Genomic DNA, 19914 nt, shown 5'->3' with positions numbered 1-19914 from the left:
AAACATAACGTCTATTAAAAATTTGTAAACTCTGGTTGGGATCATACATGATGCTCTGGACTTACATAAGGAATGATCATATAGAATATGAAGAGACCAAACATCTCCCAAGCCCTAAAGTCCGTTCCACCCCAGCCTCACCCGCCTGCTGTGTCTCTTTATCAGTATTGCAGTGGTGATAAATAGCTTCATAAGACAATAGTTATATAAACAGGGAACATAGAGTACACAGTGGCCAAGGGAGGCAGGATCCCTCCGGGGGGTATCATGTGGCTGATGGAACCGTGCACAACAATGCATGAGAAGCGTTACTGCTAAGGGAGGTAAGAGGCAATTTTCCAGCCTCAGTGTAAGGTGCATGAACTCACCTCGGCAGACCCCCGAGATCCCACTCCGCACAGATATATGGTCCTGGACGTAAAATGACCCATAATCCCACTTCAGAGGCTATGTCCAAATAAGCGCTGCAGAAGGCAGAGGGGACAGGTTACTTATTTAGGATGAAACACAGATACAGACAGCAGAGAGAAGACAGAGACAAGTCGCTGCCACATAAAAAATATGATGTGCGGAGTTTAAAGCTGGAGTAAATGCTAGTGCAATATGGGTGGTTGTAATGGCTGACAACAGGAAGCGAATGATAGTAAATATGATATGGATGCAAGTGCTGTCTGTTCCGAATTAACAGTTATAAAGTTTATAGCGGGCACAGAGTAACCACACTAACACACTAATGGTCAAGGTGGATCTTGTTTATTCAAAGATGGCAGGGCTGGTGTTCTTTTGCTAAGGCTTGTGTCAGTACTTCATTGGCTGAGGTACGAAAAGGGTTAGGGTACTATTACACGTAATAAATACAACATGTAATAAATACAACGATCAGCCGATGACTGATCAGCCGATCGGCTGATCGTTGATATAGGTTTGGACCTATTTTCGTCGAGCGCCGACCGCGCACCGCTACTTGTAATAGTGGTGCGCGGCCGACGACAGACGATATACATTACCTATCCACGTTCCAGGGCTGATGCTGCGGTCTTCTTCTCCCTGGGTCCTGCGCGCTCTAGCTGCAGAGTGGCCTGTCAGCTGACAGGCCGCCCGGCCAATCACAGGCCGGGACCGCCACGGCCTGTCAGCTGACAGGCCACTCTGACGTTAGAGCGCGCGGGACCTGTGAAGAAGCGGACCGCAGTAGCAGCCCTAGAACGTGGATAGGTAATGTATGTAGTTTAAACAAGGGCTGCAAGGACATCGGTAACGATGTCCCTGCAGCCCTTGTTTAACCATTATCGGGCCGTGTAATAGGCCCAGTATAGGAGCGACGATCTAGCAGATCGCTGCTCGTTTACAGGTATTATCGGGCCCCCATCGGCCCGTGTAATACCACCCTTAGAGTCCTATTACATAGGCCAATGAAGGCCCGATCAATATTGTAAACGAGCAAAGATCTGCTAGATCGGTGCTTGTTTACTGGGCCTATTACATGGCTTGATATTAGACAGTCAATGCTCTGCGGCCAGATTGCCGTTAGAATGTGGGGAGATGTGCATCCATTAATAGACTATCTTTTAAAAGGTCAGAATTGAGAGATCAGCTGATGGCCATTAGTGGCCCTATTAAATGGAGCGAAATCTGCCTGATTTGACAAATATTCACCCCATGTAATAGGGTCTTTACAGCCAATGCCTTCTCATACTGAAATGGCTGATGGGGCATCAGACAGTGTTCACTTATCTTACAGTCAGTGCCTCCCCAAGCTGAAATGGACGATACCAGGGAGCAGTAAATGGCACAACAACTACAGATGAGACATAAGGGTTTTATAAGGGCCCTGCCATGCCTACAGATGTATGTAGAGGTGACATTACCTAAGGTCTAGATTTCCAGAGAAGTCAAACTTGCCCCTTCGCGGTTCGTGTAAATTCCATGGTACATATCTAGGTTACATGAAGGGTTAACAATTACTCATCCACCACATCACCAAGTTACATCATACAGTACCAGCAAAGGGGAAAATATCTCAGAGGATGGATAGGGTCATGTATATGCCATGTGATATACTAGAGTTATAACTAATCTAGATCAGTATTTTAGTATTTTCAGCATGACCTGAAATCCAACATGCTGGGAGTAGTAGCTTTGCAACAGAACATAAGTTGGGAACACATAGACATAGATTGGGAACACGTATGTAGACTGACACTGTCTCAATGAAGTAAACATTCCCTTTCACGTATTATGATGCTTCTCCGTTCACAACCAAAGCTACAGAACTTTTCTGGTTTCCCATTCCCAGACAGCAGTGCATTATGGGAGCTCAGCTGTTTGGTCACATGACTGATGGGGGTGGAGTTAAACTGCTGCACAAACTACACAGCTTTTCTTGGGTTGCGAAAGGAGGAGATTGCTAAAAATATTTAAAGGGTAAAGTACATGACAGAATAAAACAAACACATGAAGGCTCTAAAAGATATAGGGGGACATTTATGAGAAGTGGACTGAAGGGATGAGAGACTGGGCAGCATCAGGTGACACTTTGCAGGCATCTCAGTGGCTGCACCCCCTATACAGAGTGGTCAGGGTGTACCCTACTATCCTCTATCTCCTGGTACATACGTTGTGAGTGTGTTCAGTCCGCAGGCCTTCATTTTCATCATGCGATCCTTCCAGTATTCTTTGGGGACTCGGAAATAGTGCATAGAGCCTCCCAGAATCCTCAGCGGCTCCCCATCCAATGAGAACTGTCCGTTCTCTGCCTGCAGACCTTTATGGCGGCTCCACATCCTGATCGAGAAGGAATCCAGGAGACGAGGCCTGTGGGGGAGAAGAAACCAGGTTAGGGATCAGGAACAGACTGCTACCTGAAATACTCTGTGCACCTTACTCCTCCTACTCTGTAACATCCCACAATAGCATACACCTCTCCTGACATACTCTGTGCTGCTGGAAGGACTCTCCCACTGTAAAACACTCCGCCTGGGTCCTCCACAGGGTCTCTCCTGATATACACTGTGCTGTGTATATGGCCAGAAAGTGAGTGCATACAGCAGATATCACCTCCTATATACAGGGTATATCTCCTCTAACCTCTGAGCAGAGAGCAGGAACAAGGTGGACTCTGCTCAATGCTCTTCTTATCTTAGAAGTCAACGTCCAAGGCTGTGAGTATCACCAGAGTTGACTCCTCTATAGTCTATAGGGTCCTTCCAGCCATTAATAAAGCAACAGGACTGTGTTCTAATATATACACATAGTAACATCTGATCTAATAAGACAACATCATATTAAGGCTCAAACCCACCATATGCAGTATAAAGCCTACTGTCCATATATACTAAATGTATACACAGCCCTATGATCTCTCTATATGTATCTAGTCTTGTACAGCAGGGAAGTGTTTTGCACATTTCAGCAGTAGTGCGATGAACGACCTCCAGGGTGCAGGCGGAAACAAACAGCACCATGTGCCTCATCACCCTGACCAACAGGCCCCAGAAAGACCTCAACTGTCCACACTGTGGGGTGTGCAACTACACACAGTTTTAACAAAGCAGGAATCATAGGCTACGTTTAACCCCTTAAATGGGACCCCAGTGATCAGCTGTAATCTATGGATGAATCTGTCAGTAAGTATTCCATTTTCCTACAGCACCTCCGCAGGGAAAATGAGGTATTACACGATTATCATCTAAACCAATAGGTGGCCCATGTAATGCACAGATGTCCCTGGTCCTCTGGCCCACTCTCTATAGCCAACATCTGCTTTTGTTAATGGACAGGAACCCATGACTAGGAATCTCTAAAGAGTACCCCTCATTAGAAAAAACTTTTGACATGTCAAACGTTTTGATGGGCTGTCGTCTGAGTGTTCAGACTGCGACCGATCAGCAGATTCAGTGGGGAGATGATCATGCTGCCGCGCTTTCTACTCCCTTCTCTGTGTCAGCAAGACAGCTCTATAGACTTACGTTATGCGTCCATCCAGGTCACGTGACACAGAGCCAAGAAAGAAAGCGATGAGCGAAGTCTCCTGATCAGTCGCAGTCTGAACACTTAGACCCCAACCTGTGACATGTCAGGCGTTTTTTTTCTAATGATATATGCTTTTTAAAGTTGAAATACCTCCAGTTTTCTTGAAAACCATGCCCCCAGTTCTCCTCCCAATAGCTGCTTGATGTTACCGACATAACTGCACACCTATAGGCAGGAAACCTGGGGATGTACTCCTATTGCATTGTGAACATGTATATTTCTAGATTCCTAAATTCAGGTCAAATGTGAAAAAAAAACACTTTTGTAACATGATCACAGGACCCACATACAGATTTTTAGCAAGGCTCAGCCCCGATGCGAACAGACAGTCATCTTAATATGCGGCTTACATATTGACATTTCCATTGGAAACAGGAGGGAGATTTGTCTTGTGTATTTGTTAAGAGCCGTGAGGACAATGAAGAGACTGGATACACCCTTACAAAACCCTCAGCTGTGACAAGTAATGGACCTACATGGCCTAGCTTTAAATAAAAGCACAAATTCTATTAGAGATTTACTGAACCTTCCATTAAACGTTGTTATTATTATTATATAGGGAACGACCAGATAATACTCAATGATCTGGCTTTAAGACAAATGGGCTGGAAAAACAAGAGGCAATGAGGGAGAGGAGACGTGTGCATTCCCCATTAGTGAGTATTACACAATATACAACACAGATCACAGCCCCACCAGCCTCATCTATTAGCTAGTGATTCTTTATGAATATAATACAAGAAGCACAAAACTGCCAGAATCGCCACAACACAAGGAGGAAGAGGGGGCAAACAAGAGTATACAGTCACAGTGGTGCTCCTCCTAGCCATGTGTCTGTGCAGGGTACTGCAGCTGATCCCATTCACTTGAACGGCTCTGTGGTCTAGATACCTTGCCAATTTATAGGGAAGCATTATAAAGAAGACAGATGTGAATCAGCATTACTGTCCTATCAATCTTACAATATGCACAAGCCAACAAGACAGAAATGGCTGCACATCGCACCCATGGCTGACACGAAAGCTTATTCAGCTACATTTAAAACCAACATCAGAAGTTAGTATATAATTTGGCCAAACCATATTGCCTCATGTACCACGTGCAGGTCTTCTGATACACATGAGTCCCTAACCAAAAAACATCACTGTGCCGGTCAGCAAACACAATCCCCGCAAAGCGTGCGCAAGCAGAGAAAGGGGCCACGGAATGGCCCTGCAACCCCATTGTCACAGGACCAGACCCTAAAGGGCCCCCCCAGACCCCGCAGGCGCTATCAATCTTACAATCAGTGAGAGGGTATGAGGCAGTGTGAGAGGGTATGAGGTAGTGTGAGAGGGTAAGAGGGTGTGTGAGAGGGTATGAGGGTGTGTGAGAGGGTATGAGGTAGTGTAAGAGGGTATGAGGGTGTGTGAGAGGGTATGAGGTAGTGTGAGAGGGTATGAGGTAGTGTGAGAGGGTATGAGGTAGTGTGAGAGGTTATGAGGTAGTGAGAGGGTAAGAGGGTGTGTGAGAGGGTATGAGGGTGTGTGAGATGGTATAAGGGTGTGTGAGAGGGTATGAGGGTGTGTGAGAGGGTATGAGGGTGTGTGAGAGGGTATGAGGGTGTGTGAGAGGGTATGAGGGTGTGTGAGAGGATATAAGGTAGTGAGAGGGTATAAGGGTGTGTGAGAGGGTATAAGGGTGTGTGAGGGGGTATGAGAGTGTGTGAGGGGGTATGAGGGTGTGTGAGGGGGTATGAGGGTGTGTGAGGATATGAGGGTGTGTGAGAGGGTATAAGGTAGTGAGAGGGTATAAGGGTGTGTGAGAGGGTATAAGGGTGTGTGAGAGGGTATAAGGATGTGTGAGAGGGTATGAGGATGTGTGAGAGGATATGAGGGTGTGTGAGAGGATATGAGGGTGTGTGAGAGGGTATGAGGGTGTGTGAGAGGGTATGAGGGTGTGTGAGAGGGTATGAGGGTGTGTGAGAGGATATGAGGGTGTGTGAGAGAGTATAAGGGTGTGTGAGAGAGTATAAGGGTGTGTGAGAGGGTATAAGGTAGTGACAGGGTATAAGGTAGTGACAGGGTATAAGGTAGTGACAGGGTATAAGGGTGTGTGAGAGGGTATGAGGTAGTGTGAGAGGATATGAGGGTGTGTAAGAGAGTATAAGGGTGTGTGAGAGATTATAAGGGTGTGTGAGAGGGTATGAGGGTGTGTGAGAGGATATGAGGGTGTGTGAGAGGGTATAAGGTAGTGAGAGGGTATAAGGGTGTGTGAGAGGGTATGAGGTAGTGAGAGGGTATGAGGTAGTGAGAGGGTATGAGGTAGTGAGAGGGTATAAGGGTGTGTGAGAGGGTATAAGGGTGTGTGAGGGGGTATGAGGGTGTGTGAGAGGGTATGAGGGTGTGTGAGAAGGTATGAGGTAGTGAGAGGGTATGAGGTAGTGAGCACAATGTAATAAGATTTATTTGTATAGCGCCAATAGATTCCGCAGAGAACTCATCTCTACATCTGTGAACTTATCTCTTCATCTGTAGAACAAGTTAAGTAACTCTGTAAACGTTCTTCTTTCCTCATACGTTTGAGTGACACGACCCTTTCTCCACCTTTCACAAACAAAGCTGAATTCATACGCTGCGCATTGTGGGAGTAGATTGTTATCCAGGACTACAAAAACATGGCCACTTTCTTCCAGAGACAGCACCACTGTTGTCTCCAGTTCTGGGCCAGGTTTTGCAACTTCGTTCTATTAAAGTAAATTGAGCTTAATTGCAAACTGCACTGTCTCTGGAAGAAAGTGGCCATGTTTTTGTTGCACTGGATAACCCCTTTAAAAGGGGTTATCCAGCGCTGCATAAACATGGCCACTTTTCCCCCTCTCTAGTCTCCAGATTGGGTGGGGTTTGGAACTCAGATTCATTGAAGTAAATGAAGCTTAAAGGGGTTATCCAGCGCTACAAAAACATGGCCCCTTTCCCCCTACTGTTGTCTCCAGTTTGGGTGGGGTTTTGAAACTTAGTTCCATTGAAGTAAATGGAGCTTAATTGCAAACCGCACCTGAACTGGAGACAACAGTAGGGGGAAGAGTGGCCATGTTTTTGTAGCGCTGGATAACCCCTTTAATTGCAAACCACACCTGAAGTGGAGACATGAGAGGGGGAAAAGTGGCCATGTTTTTGTAGCGCCGGATAACCCCTTTAACATGCTGATTCTTTTAGACCGCTGTCACCTTCATATACAAGGAGCAGGGGGGGGGGTGGGCTATCAGTCTTGTTACAACACAGCATTGACCTTTAGCCCATGGTGCAAATGACACATTAAGGATCTTATGGAATTGCCCTTTAAGCACTATTCTCAGTAATAATGTCATGAGGTCTGAGCAGATCCTGACAGATAATTCTGGGGATAATAAGTTTATTATAAAACGTTGTCATCCTGGTTGACGCTTTTTCACATGGGGGGGGGGTCGTCCCTGTTCTGTTCTATGGCTTAGAAGTCGTCATTGCATAAAATGAGATGTGTGACTCATCCCCAGTGTGGGTGACGGTGATCACCATATACAGGAAGGGTTATATATATATATATTATATATATATTGCTCTACAGAGGCGATTTATCCATCATCCTGTCATTATTAAGTTTCCGACAGACGCAGCACAATTAGTCCAAGCGCCGGAACTGAGGAAATAATGAGAGCGGAGCCTCGTGGGTACGGAGGAGAAGGATCAAGGGACGGATCGTGTTCTGCCATGTCTCTCTTCACTAACCCGACACAGGGAAGGATAAATATATCCCATTATCTAGCGTTTTCATGTAAACTCTTGGCAGATATGTAGCTGGTCATTTTACATCCACCGCCAACATACAGGAAATCTCGGGCACTGATCGGACCACAAGCAGTAGCCAGGATTTTATACATAAATCCACAACTATACACCCACAAGCGGGAATATAAGTGATTGCATAGATAAATACCCATTATTACAAAATAAATGCATAATATGTGTATAGTATTAAAGAGAAACATATTTTATTATGTATTTACACATAATATGTATTTATTGTCTAATAGTGTTGTCTGGCTGATATGTACTGTATTTTTCGCTTTATAAGGCTGGGTTCACACTGCGATTTTTTAGTGCATTTAACGTATCCGCTATTAAATGGTTTCTTTTAACATACACAAAAACATGGGCAACCATGTTTTTGTGTATAAAAAAAATAAATGGACGCATCCTTTTTAAACCATCTTTTTTATAACGGAATGAAAAAACGGATACAAATGGATTGCACACAATTGCAGCCATTCTCCCCCCCCAGAAAACGTACATGTTAAATGGACTGCAAAAACTGTGCGAACCCAGTCCAAGATGCACTTTTTAGACATAAATATCTTGCTAAAAAGTGCCTGCGTCTTATGTTCTGTACACAGGGCGGCCTGGCAGTATCAGATCACTCTGACTGCTTCCCTAATGGCCGGGCAGATTGCTGATGTGTCCAACTGCTGGGTGAACTGTGCAGCTACTGAAAGCTGGACAGTCCCCTCCCTTCTCCTGCCGGGCAGGAGGGGAGTCTGACTGTGGTGTGCCTCATATCCCTCAGATTCCTGCACGTAGAGGCCCCTTAGGAACTTACCCAGAACGAAGCTGAGGGATCTGCAGGACATTGTGCATAGTCACATGACTGGGAGACAGGCTCTCTATAGGAACAATCTGTATGTGTGTCTTTATGTATGTATGTATGTATGTATGTATGTATGTATGTATGTATGTATGTAGCAGAGCTGTGCGTGAATGGGAATGCAGTAGAGGTGAGTGTGACTGTATATTGGTGTAGTAGCACTGTGTGTGTGTCTGAGAATGTTTATGTAGCAGAGTTGCGTGTTTTGAACTAGCAGAGCTGGATTTGTATGATGCAGCAGAGCAGAGCAGAGCGTGTATGACATGACAGAGCCCAGTGTGTGTATATGATGTAGGAGAGCTGAGTGTGTATGACATAACAGAGCCCAATGCGTGTATGATGCAGCAGAGCTGAGTGTGTATGACATAACAGAGCCCAGTGTGTGTATGATGCAGCAGAGCCGAGTGTGTATGACATAACAGAGCCCAGTGCGTGTATGATGCAGCAGAGCCGAGTGTGTATGACATAACAGAGCCCAGTGCGTGTATGATGCAGCAGAGCCGAGTGTGTATGACATAACAGAGCCCAGTGTGTGTGTATGATGCAGCAGAGCCGAGTGTGTATGACATAACAGAGCCCAGTGCGTGTATGATGCAGCAGAGCCGAGTGTGTATGACATAACAGAGCCCAGTGTGTGTGTATGATGCAGCAGAGCCGAGTGTGTATGACATAACAGAGCCCAGTGCGTGTATGATGCAGCAGAGCCGAGTGTGTATGACATAACAGAGCCCAGTGCGTGTATGATGCAGCAGAGCCGAGTGTGTATGACATAACAGAGCCCAGTGCGTGTATGATGCAGCAGAGCCGAGTGTGTATGACATAACAGAGCCCAGTGTGTGTGTATGATGCAGCAGAGCTGAGTGTGTATGACATAACAGAGCCCAGTGCGTGTATGATGCAGCAGAGCCGAGTGTGTATGACATAACAGAGCCCAGTGCGTGTATGATGCAGCAGAGCCGAGTGTGTATGACATAACAGAGCCCAGTGCGTGTATAATGCAGCAGAGCTGAGTGTGTATGACATAACAGAGCCCAGTGCGTGTATGATGCAGCAGAGCTGAGTGTGTATGACATAACAGAGCCCAGTGCGTGTATGATGCAGCAGAGCCGAGTGTGTATGACATAACAGAGCCCAGTGCGTGTATGATGCATGCAGCAGAGCTGTGTATGTGCAGGTATAAGGTACTGTCATGGAGGGTGTTAAAGTGGCCTTTCAGCGGCATTTAAATAAACTTTAATCACTTCACTGCATTAAACCTTTCACTGCCTTAGACCACCAGGGAAGTTTATTAACATTAACCCCCCCCCCCCATTTTAAGTTGTCTAAACCACGGGTGCGTCTTATAGTCAGGTGTGTCTTATACGATATGTAGTAGGTATAGAGCTTACAACCTCTTTCTCTGCATCTCTTGGCTCAGCACCATCTTGCGATGACGCGGTTGTCTCTGCTGTGCCAGCAGTTGTTTCTCTCAGCTTAGCGCAGCACAATTTCGGCATCAACCAGTGGAGCCGTGTTTGGACGACCTATAGGACTATGAGAAATAAACCAGACACAGTCACATTTTCATAAGTGCACCAATCACCACCTAGCTAGGCGGCCCCTGCTACCTACTAATGACAGCATGGCGCACATGGCAGTAATGTAAATACATTGTAGGGCTAAAAAAAAAAAAAAAGGGACACGTCCCTTCCGTGGAACTGAACCAATGGAGGTTCTGATATTCTATTCAGGAACCAGGGAGCTCAGGCTGAACAGAGATTACAGGTTCGTATCAGCTAGAATGACAGAAGTGGAATAAGGGGGGAGGTGAGTACGCTGACATGTAACACTAAATATCATGTATAAGGAGTGTGTCAGGCCTCCTGGGATCGCACCTTGTAAAGATCCAGTGTACAGAATGAAGCCATATATCAGGGCCCAGCTGTAATGGCGGCCGTACGTCATCCGCTCCTCTCAGGGCATAAAGAAAATCACAAGATAAAAACTCTTATTCCCAAGGATGCCATTATAGAGGGAGCAGGAGGCCGAGAACTTCTCAGGTGGAGAGATGAGTCTGTGTCCCCCCAGGGAGGAGTATGCTCCGTAGGGAGGGATGCCAGATGCAGCAGAGCTGGTGCTGCCTGACAGAGAAAATACTATAACAAACAAAGGCTGGAAAATAGGTAACCGGAGGGCAGGGGAGGGACGGGCGGCTGCTGCCAAGCACACCACATTGTGAGAACAGACACAGACATTTCTATGTGTGACTTTGTCCTTTACCATAGACCATAACTGGGAAGACGCCGAACTACCACTACACACAAGTTAGTCAATAAGTTATGTAAAATTATGAAACAAAATTAAACCAGTCTTGGGAGAACGACAAGTCCAATATGGCAATATCCATGATAAAAAATACAAGACCTATTAATCTACAATGTGATGCGAAAATGAGGGAAAATAACTTGATCAATAACAGCTCAGACACTGAGGGGTTAAGGGCCACATGGAAATTTTCAATAAAAAAGAAATCCGGATGCAAATGTCTCCTCCTGTATTTGCATGGCATGAAACAACTATTTAGTTTTTACAAGATGTTAGGCGGCTTTGGAGAAGTGAGAGAATGGAGACCATGGGAAGGGGATGAGAACAGGGACCCCCATACATGGACCCCACAATGGGGGGACAAGGATCTGCCACATCCCACTTGTCAAATACACATGACCAGGATTCCAAAAAGTCAGGACATTAGGAGCCCAGATTGCAAATCCAGACTATATAGACTTCTACTGGGCGCGTGGTGCGTGACTACGACAGCAGGAGACCTAAGCCTGGACCGGTGACATCATAAACTGTTCATACAGGGGTCACTGCATCAGCATGCGACGTGTCCCCCCCCCCCCAGACAACACAAGCACACACATCAGACACTACCGCAGGGATCTCTGCCATTGGTAACAATACAGCAGCAGACTGTACATTGTATGTATATGGAGGTTTGGTCTCATGAATGGTGCGGGCACTTCACCCCTTTGCTGGCACTTTGTTGCACTGACCTCACGCTAACATTGTCTGGAGGATCCCTTTAACATGCAGCTGTCACCCGATTCTCCTGACAGATTACAGGAGTGGCTGTAATATATTACCGACACATAGCAAACAATGGTGAACAAATACCATAATATAATACCAGACATACCCACAGCTTGGTGCAACAAGGAGCACATAATAGAGCGCTGTTAGGTGAGGACGCTGGCTGGTCATATGACCCGAAACGCGTGAGGCTACTATGGATTCTAATGTACACATTAATAGAGAGAAGCAACTCCTGCCGCTCCCCTGTATTGTAATTCCCACCACATACCTGTATACATTCTTTTAGGTGTCTGACAGATATCACCCCAACTTACATGTACTCGGCTGTGAAAGAATTACAAGGTTTTGACTGACAGGTTTTACAATGTGTGCAGGGCCGACCGCTCAAAAACATAATCTGGTGCGGAATTCAACCCTGAATTATATTTAAAAAATGCACAACTAGAAGTAGACTTCACAATACAGTAGGTCTAGTAGTCAGGTCCAGGGATCAGCAATGCACTGGTGGTCTACATACTGGACAATGAGAGCAGGGGAGTTGGCCTCTTCACACATTTAGGCTCACATGACAATTCAATTACAACCCTCACCATCCATTGCATTTTAGTGCATAGTGGAGGTAGTAATCTAATCTCCATGTGTGACCAAATGTGTTTTAACCCCTTAAGGACCCATGATGTATCGGTATGCCAAAGGGTCTGGGACTCTATGGAGCAAGCTCAGGGGTTGAGCTTACTTCATAGAGGATGAGGAACGGTAGCTATCAGCAGCCTGGTCCTCCCCATGATGACAGATCGTCACAATCACAGTGACAGTGGGGTTGAAGGGAACCAATCAAGCCAAAAACGGCAATACAGCTAAGGAAACATGCTGGTACATCACCCAGCACGCTTCCCAAACACAACCCTGTAACCTGTGTCCCCGGCTTAATGAATCTGGAACCTAACTTTTATGAAGACACGCACTGTATGCTAATTCCCTCCAAGTAGTCACCTGGGCAGTGGCTCCTCCATGTAGTCACGGTCCAGGGTGGGTTGCAGCACTGTAGTCACACCCCTCTGGGCGTCATGGAAAGCGCTGTACACAGTGACGTCACCTGGGGGCCGACACTGCATGTCGGCAGCGTGCCGACGTCTTCACTCCGCCACGCATGAGCAGTACAGCGGGTGAAGACACTGCTGTACTGCGCGGCGTAGTACAGCAGTGGCTTCTCCTGCTGTACTGCGCACACACGGCGGATAAAGACGACAACGCGCTGCCGACATGCAATGCCAGCCCCTGGGTGACGTCACAGCGTACAGCACTTTTCATTACGCCCAGAGGGCTGTGATTACAGCGCTGCAAGCCACCCAGGACCGTGACTACTCTGGTGGCGGAGGAGTGCAGTGATTGGCTGAGCAGGACGTCCAGATGCCAGGAACCCCCAAAGCAGGACGGAGTGAGGACTGGTTAAGTGTAATGTTTGCACCGGGCCGCGGGGGCTAAGGGGGCTGCCTTTTACATACTCGCAGCTGGATGTAATCTCGTTGAAAGTGACATTGAAGGATCGGCAGTGGACGCGTTATGTGTGAACGCACCCTTAAGAAGTTGAAGAGCAATAGGTATATTATGCTGCTGAATTTGTCTAAGCCAAACAGATGTAGCAGACCTGAATTTCATTTAAGATGCAGCAGAGCCATATTGGTAATTTAACTCTAGGTATAGACATTTATGGTAATGTTGCAGACGCAGTAGCTATTAATTACAGTCCCAAGGACTGAGACTTTTCCTCTTTTCAACTCAATTCCTGGCTTTGGCTTCAAAAATCTGTCAGATACATCTCTCTGTGTAAAGACACCCTTAGACACACTGATAAATCTGGACCATGTGCATTATCAGCAGATGTGACTGTGGGTATACAGTGTTTCTACAGGAAAAAGTGCAGCACCAAGGATTTATTGCATATTGTGACTTCCCCATAGAAATCAAAAGGGAAAATAAATCCATTGCATCTCCCAGCAGATAAGCCACAAGTGACCCTACCCCAAAATACACCTTCCTACTCCTTACAAATACAATAGCATAGATAGGCAAAGACAGATAGAGATACACCTGCAAACAAACACACCACTTGCATACAGACTCACACATTTATACACAAAATACACAGTCATACAACACACTGACCTCTGTGCTGGGTGTGCCATGCAGGCAATGTTTTCACCCGTCAGACCTTCTTCATCCATCATGGGGCTGCGGGCACTGGAAAAAAAGGGCACAGATGCGCAGCACAGGCAGCACCATGGGGAGGAGGGGGGCACTGGGAAAAGAGGGCACAGAATGCACAGCACAGGCAGCACTATGGGGAGGAGGGGGCACTGGGAAGAGAGGGCACAGAATGCACAGCACAGGCAGCACTATGGGGAGGAGGGGGGCACTGGGAAGAGAAGGCACAGAACAGGTAGCACCATGGGGAGGAGGGGGGCACTGGGAAGAGAGGGCACAGAATGCACAGCACAGGCAGCACTATGGGGAGGAGGGGGGCACTGGGAAGAGAGGGCACAGAATGCACAGCACAGGCAGCACTATGGGGAGGAGGGGGACACTGGGAAGAGAGGGCACAGAACGCACAGCACAGGTAGCACCATGGGGAGGAGGGGGGCACTGGGAAGAGAGGGCACAGAATGCACAGCACAGGCAGCACTATGGGGAGGAGGGGGCACTGGGTAGAGAGGGAACAGAATGCACAGCACAGGCAGCACAAGGCTTCTGGGTCCTGAGCTGCGGTTTGACCTCTACAAGCTGCCGTGCATTGAGTCCCTTCCCCTCCTCTCTGACCCGACGGAGGAATGCAGAAAGAATAATGGAGAATGTGCAGAATACAATGGAATGCTGCATGTCCTCCATTCTTTAATGTAGCAATTAACCCCTTAAGGACGGAACCAAATTTCATTTTTGCGCTTTCAATTTTTTCATCCTCATGTTTAAAAGGCCATAGCACTTGGTATTTTCTTACCTACAGAGCCATATGAGCCCTTATTTTATTGCACCTTACAAGGGCAGACTACATTTTTGCATAAAATATGCTGCAAAACCAGAAAAAAACATTTGCGCGGTGAAGTTGAAAATAAAATCATTTTCTTTTTATTGTGGTGGTTTTGTGTTTACACCGTTCGTGCCTACACACAGCCTGCTGCAGCAATAGCATACACACAGCCAGCAGCATCCATAGCATACACACACACACAGCCAGCAGCAGCCATAGCATACACACACACACAGCCAGCAGCAGCCATAGCATACACATGCACAGCCTGCAGCAGCCATAGCATACACATGCACAGCCTGCAGCAGCCATAGCATGCATACACACACAGCCTGCAGCAGCCATAGCATACACATGCACAGCCTGCAGCAGCCATAGCATGCATACACACACACACACAACCTGCTGCAGCCAGAGCATACACACAGCCAGCAGCATCCATAGCATACACACACACACAGCCAGCAGCAGCCATAGCATACACATGCACAGCCTGCAGCAGCCATAGCACACTGAAGAAAAACACAATGGACTCTTCCTGCTCAGAAATAAACTGCCCAATAGTGACCTCCGACTTTTCTCTGACCACCCTCATCTAAAAGGGCCAGTGCATGTGAGAAAATGGTTTTCAGGTCCTTAGATTCATAGACCATAAAATATACTACTGAGAAACATTCATAAAATTCATATGAGAATTCAATTAAAGAACTTTCAAAGATTTCGGTACATTTTTCCGACTCCACAGCTCTGCTTGCAACTTAAAAACATTGGGACTGAGCAGCCACTGCAGAGGAGGTATACAGTTTATATACTGCACAAGCCTGGAGAGGCAGAAATTGCTGCACATCTCAACCATGGTTGATACTAAAGCTTGTTCAGCTACATTAAAAACCAACATTAGAAGTTAGTATATAATTTGATCAAACCATATTGCCTCATGTACCACGTGCAGGTCTTCTGATTCCCTACGCTAAACAACACTGTGCCGGTCAGCGAATGCCAACCAGTTTATATAGGTCTGTGGATGTCCCCACTATCCCGTTTGTACTTCTAACCACTCTGCCATCCCCCAGATGTGGCTCCTGACCTCAGATCACTGCGGAGCCCCCCCATGAGTGGCATCCCCAGCATTGGGGAAGAAAACATGTAAGAAGAGAGCCAAAGTGGTTACAGCCCATCTAGCCTGATGTCACCCCCTGAATACACTGCTCGGAGTAGGAGGCCCCCTTTATCCAAGCAGTTTGTATAGAAGGGTCAAGTATAGATGGATTTTAGTATTTCTGGACTCTTATGAGTCTACAGGTGACTGTACTGGAAGGGGGGGGGGGGGTCTCCCACATATAACACATATATATGGATGAGGAGGAGGGGTCTCCCACATATATATGGAAGAGGAGGTGGGTGTCTCCCAAATATATATGGATTGGGGGGGTCTCCCACATATATATGGATGAGGAGGGGGGTCTCCCACATATAACACATATATATGGATGAGGAGGGGGGGGGGGTCTCCCACATATATATGGATGAGGAGGGGGGGTCTCCCACATATATATGGATGAGGAGGAGTGGGGGGGGGGTCTCCCACATATAACACAAATATATGGATGAGGAGGTGGGTGTCTCCCAAATATATATGGATTGGGGGGGGGGCTCCCACATATATATGGATGAGGAGGGGGGTCTCCCACATATATATGGATGAGGAGGGGGGTGTCTCCCAAATATATATGGATTGGAGGGGTCTCCCACATATATATGGATGAGGAGGGGGGTCTCCCACATATAACACATATATATGGATGAGGAGGGGGGGGGGGGCTCCCACATATATATGGATGAGGAGGAGGGGTCTCCCACATATATATGGATGAGGAGGGGGGGGGGTCCCACATATATATGGATGAGGATGAGGGGGGGTCCCACATATATATGGATGAGGAGGAGGGGGGGGGGGGGTCTCCCACATATATATGGATGAGGAGGAGGGGGGGGGGTCTCCCACATATATATGGATGAGGATGAGGGGGGGTCCCACATATATATGGATGAGGATGAGAGGGGGGGGTCTCCCACATATGGGTGAGGGGGCTTAGCTTCTCGCAGCCATTTATAAGCACCTATGTGTTACCCATCCTGTGGCTCTCCAGCCATTTCCAGCATGATGGGAGTTGTAGTTTTGCATCACCTGGAGAACCCCAATGTGTGGAGAACACTGCTGTAGACCACACTTGGCGGCAGGGCATGTTGGGAGTTGTAGTTTTGCAGCAGTTGGGGACACGGACCTTTACGGTACACTCACATACACACCATTACACTAGCAGAGCACAGTGGGGGTTGTTATTGTCACTACACTGCAGGCTATGGCCCCCGGGGACTGGGAGGCAGCGCCACCGGCTGCAGCGTTACCTGAGAACCAGGAAGGCCACCAGCAGCAGCAGACACACCGCCGTCAGCCTCCGCCGCTGCTCCCGCCTCATCTCTCCGCTCCCTCCGTCCTCTCAGCCCGGCCAGCATCAGCTGCTGCAAGCCCCGTCCGCCACCACTTCCTGGTTACTATGGCAACTCCAAGCGCTCCTGTCACAGCTGCTCGACGATTGGATACATAGTCCCCGCCTCTACAAAGCAGTGGCGGGGACTGTGATTGGCTCCTCTAATGAAAGCGCCGATTTGATTGGTGAAAAGAAGCTCGGGACGCCCCGCTGTGTCTGTCAATCAGGGATGTGTGCCATGTCCTCAGCCTGAGGCTATAAATACCAGTACCCAGCGGGAGATGGCGCCTCAGGCTGCTGCTGTCTGTCACTGAGCGATACATGACAATAGGGCTGTCAGAGAGAAGCACCATAATAGCCTAACCTACCACCCCCCAGTCTAGACATTACTAGTGCAAGCCATAGGAAGGAGAGGAGTGTATCCCCCTAATAATACTGTCAGACAGACAGAACTAGCTGAAGCCGGAGTGCCCCCTGATTACTGCTGAGGAGAGACCCCCAATATTCAAAGCAACCCTAACAATACCAGCCAGGCACTACTAATGGAAGCCAGAGCACCCCCCTAAATACTGCTGAGAGGACCCCAATATTCAGGGTATCCCTAATAACAATACCAGCCAGGCACTACTAATGGAAGCCAGAGCACCCCCTAAATACTGCTAAGGAGAGGACCCCCAATATTCAGAGTATCCTTAATAACAATACCAGCCAGGCACTACTAATGGAAACCAGAGCACCCCCTAAATACTGCTGAGCAGAGGACCCAAATATTCAGGGTATCCCTAATAACAATACCTGCCAGACACTACTAATGGAAGCCAGAGCACCCCCCTAAATACTGCCAAGGAGAGGACCCCAATATTCAGGCTATCCGTAATAACAATACCAGCCAGACACTACTAATGGAAGCCAGAGCACCCCCTAAATACTGCTGAGAAGACCCCAATATTCAGGCTATCCGTAATAACAATACCAGCCAGGCACTACTAATGGAAGCCAGAGCACCCCCCTAAATACTGCTAAGGAGAGGACCCCCAATATTCAGGGTATCCCTAATAACAATACCAGCCAGGCACTACTAATGGAAACCAGAGCACCCCCCTAAATACTGCTAAGGAGAGGACCCCCAATATTCAGAGTATCCTTAATAACAATACCAGCCAGGCACTATTAATGGAAGCCAGAGCACCCCCTAAATACTGCTGAGCAGAGGACCCAAATATTCAGGGTATCCCTAATAACAATACCTGCCAGACACTACTAATGGAAGCCAGAGCACCCCCCTAAATACTGCTAAGGAGAGGACCCCAATATTCAGGCTATCCGTAATAACAATACCAGCCAGGCACTACTAATGGAAGCTAGAGCACCCCCTTAATACTGCTAAGCAGAGGACCCCCAATATTCAAAGCAACCCTAACAATACCAGCCAGGCACTACTAACAGAAGCTAGACCACCCCCTAACACTGGTAACCAGTGAAGAGTACCCCCAAAATTAAGAGTAACCCTAATACTGTCAGGCAGACAGAACTAGCTGAAGCCAGAGTGCCCCCTGATTACTGCTGAGGTCCCCCAATATTCAGAGCAACGCTAACAATACCAGCCAGGCACTACTAATGGAAGCTAGAGCACCCCCTAAATACTGCTAAAGCAGAGGACCCCCAATATTCAGAGCAATGGTAACAATACCAGCCAGGCACCACTATTGGAAGCCAGAGCACCCCCTAAATACTGCTAAAGCAGAGGACCCCCAATATTCAGAGCAATGCTAACAATACCAGCCGGGCACCACTAATGGAAGCTAGAGCATCCCCTAACATTGGTAACCAGAGAAGAGTACCCCCAAAAATTCATCGTATCCCTAATATCGTCAGACAGAACTAGCTGAAGCCAGAACACACCTATTATTCAGAGTAAACCTATTATCATTGTTGGTCAGCCATTACTAGCAGAATCCAGCAAACCCCCTAAGTACTGCCAAGGAGAGATCCCCTAATATTTAGCGTGACCCTAATAACCGCAATGGCAAGCCATTACTATCAGGAGCCTAAGTGCCCCCTAATTTCTGCCAGAAAGAGTACCCTCAATATACAGAGGAACCCTAACAACAATACCAGCCAGGCACTACTATTGGCCCCATTATTCAGCTACCCTATTATTGTTGCCTGTCAGGACAAGCAGAAGCCACAGTGCGCCCTAAATGCTGGCATGGACAGTCACCCCGCACCCGCAGATGAAATCATCCTAAGTGACTCCATTTTGTTGCCAGCTAAAGGCCCCTAAGTGCACCTCCATAAATCCCCAGTACAACTTCAATGTCTGGTCATCCCCTTATTGGGTTCCTCACTATGATAGCACCATAACTTGTCATGGCAGCTAGATCTTGTGTCCCTGTTTCCAATGAGTCGCGTGGGGTCTACCTCTTGACCTCTCCATTTGTTGCACAACTATGATAAGGCTAGGTGATGTGATTTTACCTGCTTACACTGTACCTGTGGGGGACTACACCTATATGTACAGGTCTCTGAATCAGAATGTGACATAAAGATGGCCTGGAAGGAGAGGAAGGCTGGCAGCAGGCCAATGAGCACAGCACCTTGAACTAACATCACTGCCACAATACAGACGAA

The 19914-nt window shown here is 47.4% G+C and overlaps 1 protein-coding gene across 1 annotated transcript in view; it reads right to left on the bottom strand.

The window, feature by feature from the left end:
• Positions 1–17366, bottom strand: part of GLB1L2 (galactosidase beta 1 like 2) — a 31816-nt gene extending 14450 nt beyond the window's left edge. The window contains exons 1-4 of the mRNA XM_069949066.1: positions 17201–17366; positions 2617–2814; positions 1869–1937; positions 369–464 (exon numbers count right to left, since the gene is read on the bottom strand). Of these exons, the coding sequence (XP_069805167.1) occupies positions 369–464; positions 1869–1937; positions 2617–2814; positions 17201–17271 (434 nt within the window). The 5' untranslated portion in view covers positions 17272–17366. The remainder of the gene's footprint in view (positions 1–368; positions 465–1868; positions 1938–2616; positions 2815–17200) is intronic.
• Positions 17367–19914: the final 2548 nt, after the last annotated feature.

This window comes from Dendropsophus ebraccatus, chromosome 12, assembly GCF_027789765.1.
Source record: "Dendropsophus ebraccatus isolate aDenEbr1 chromosome 12, aDenEbr1.pat, whole genome shotgun sequence".
Taxonomy (NCBI): domain Eukaryota; kingdom Metazoa; phylum Chordata; class Amphibia; order Anura; family Hylidae; genus Dendropsophus; species Dendropsophus ebraccatus.
The sequence above is the reverse complement of the archived record's forward strand: the minus strand, read 5'-3'. Positions and strand labels throughout refer to the sequence as shown.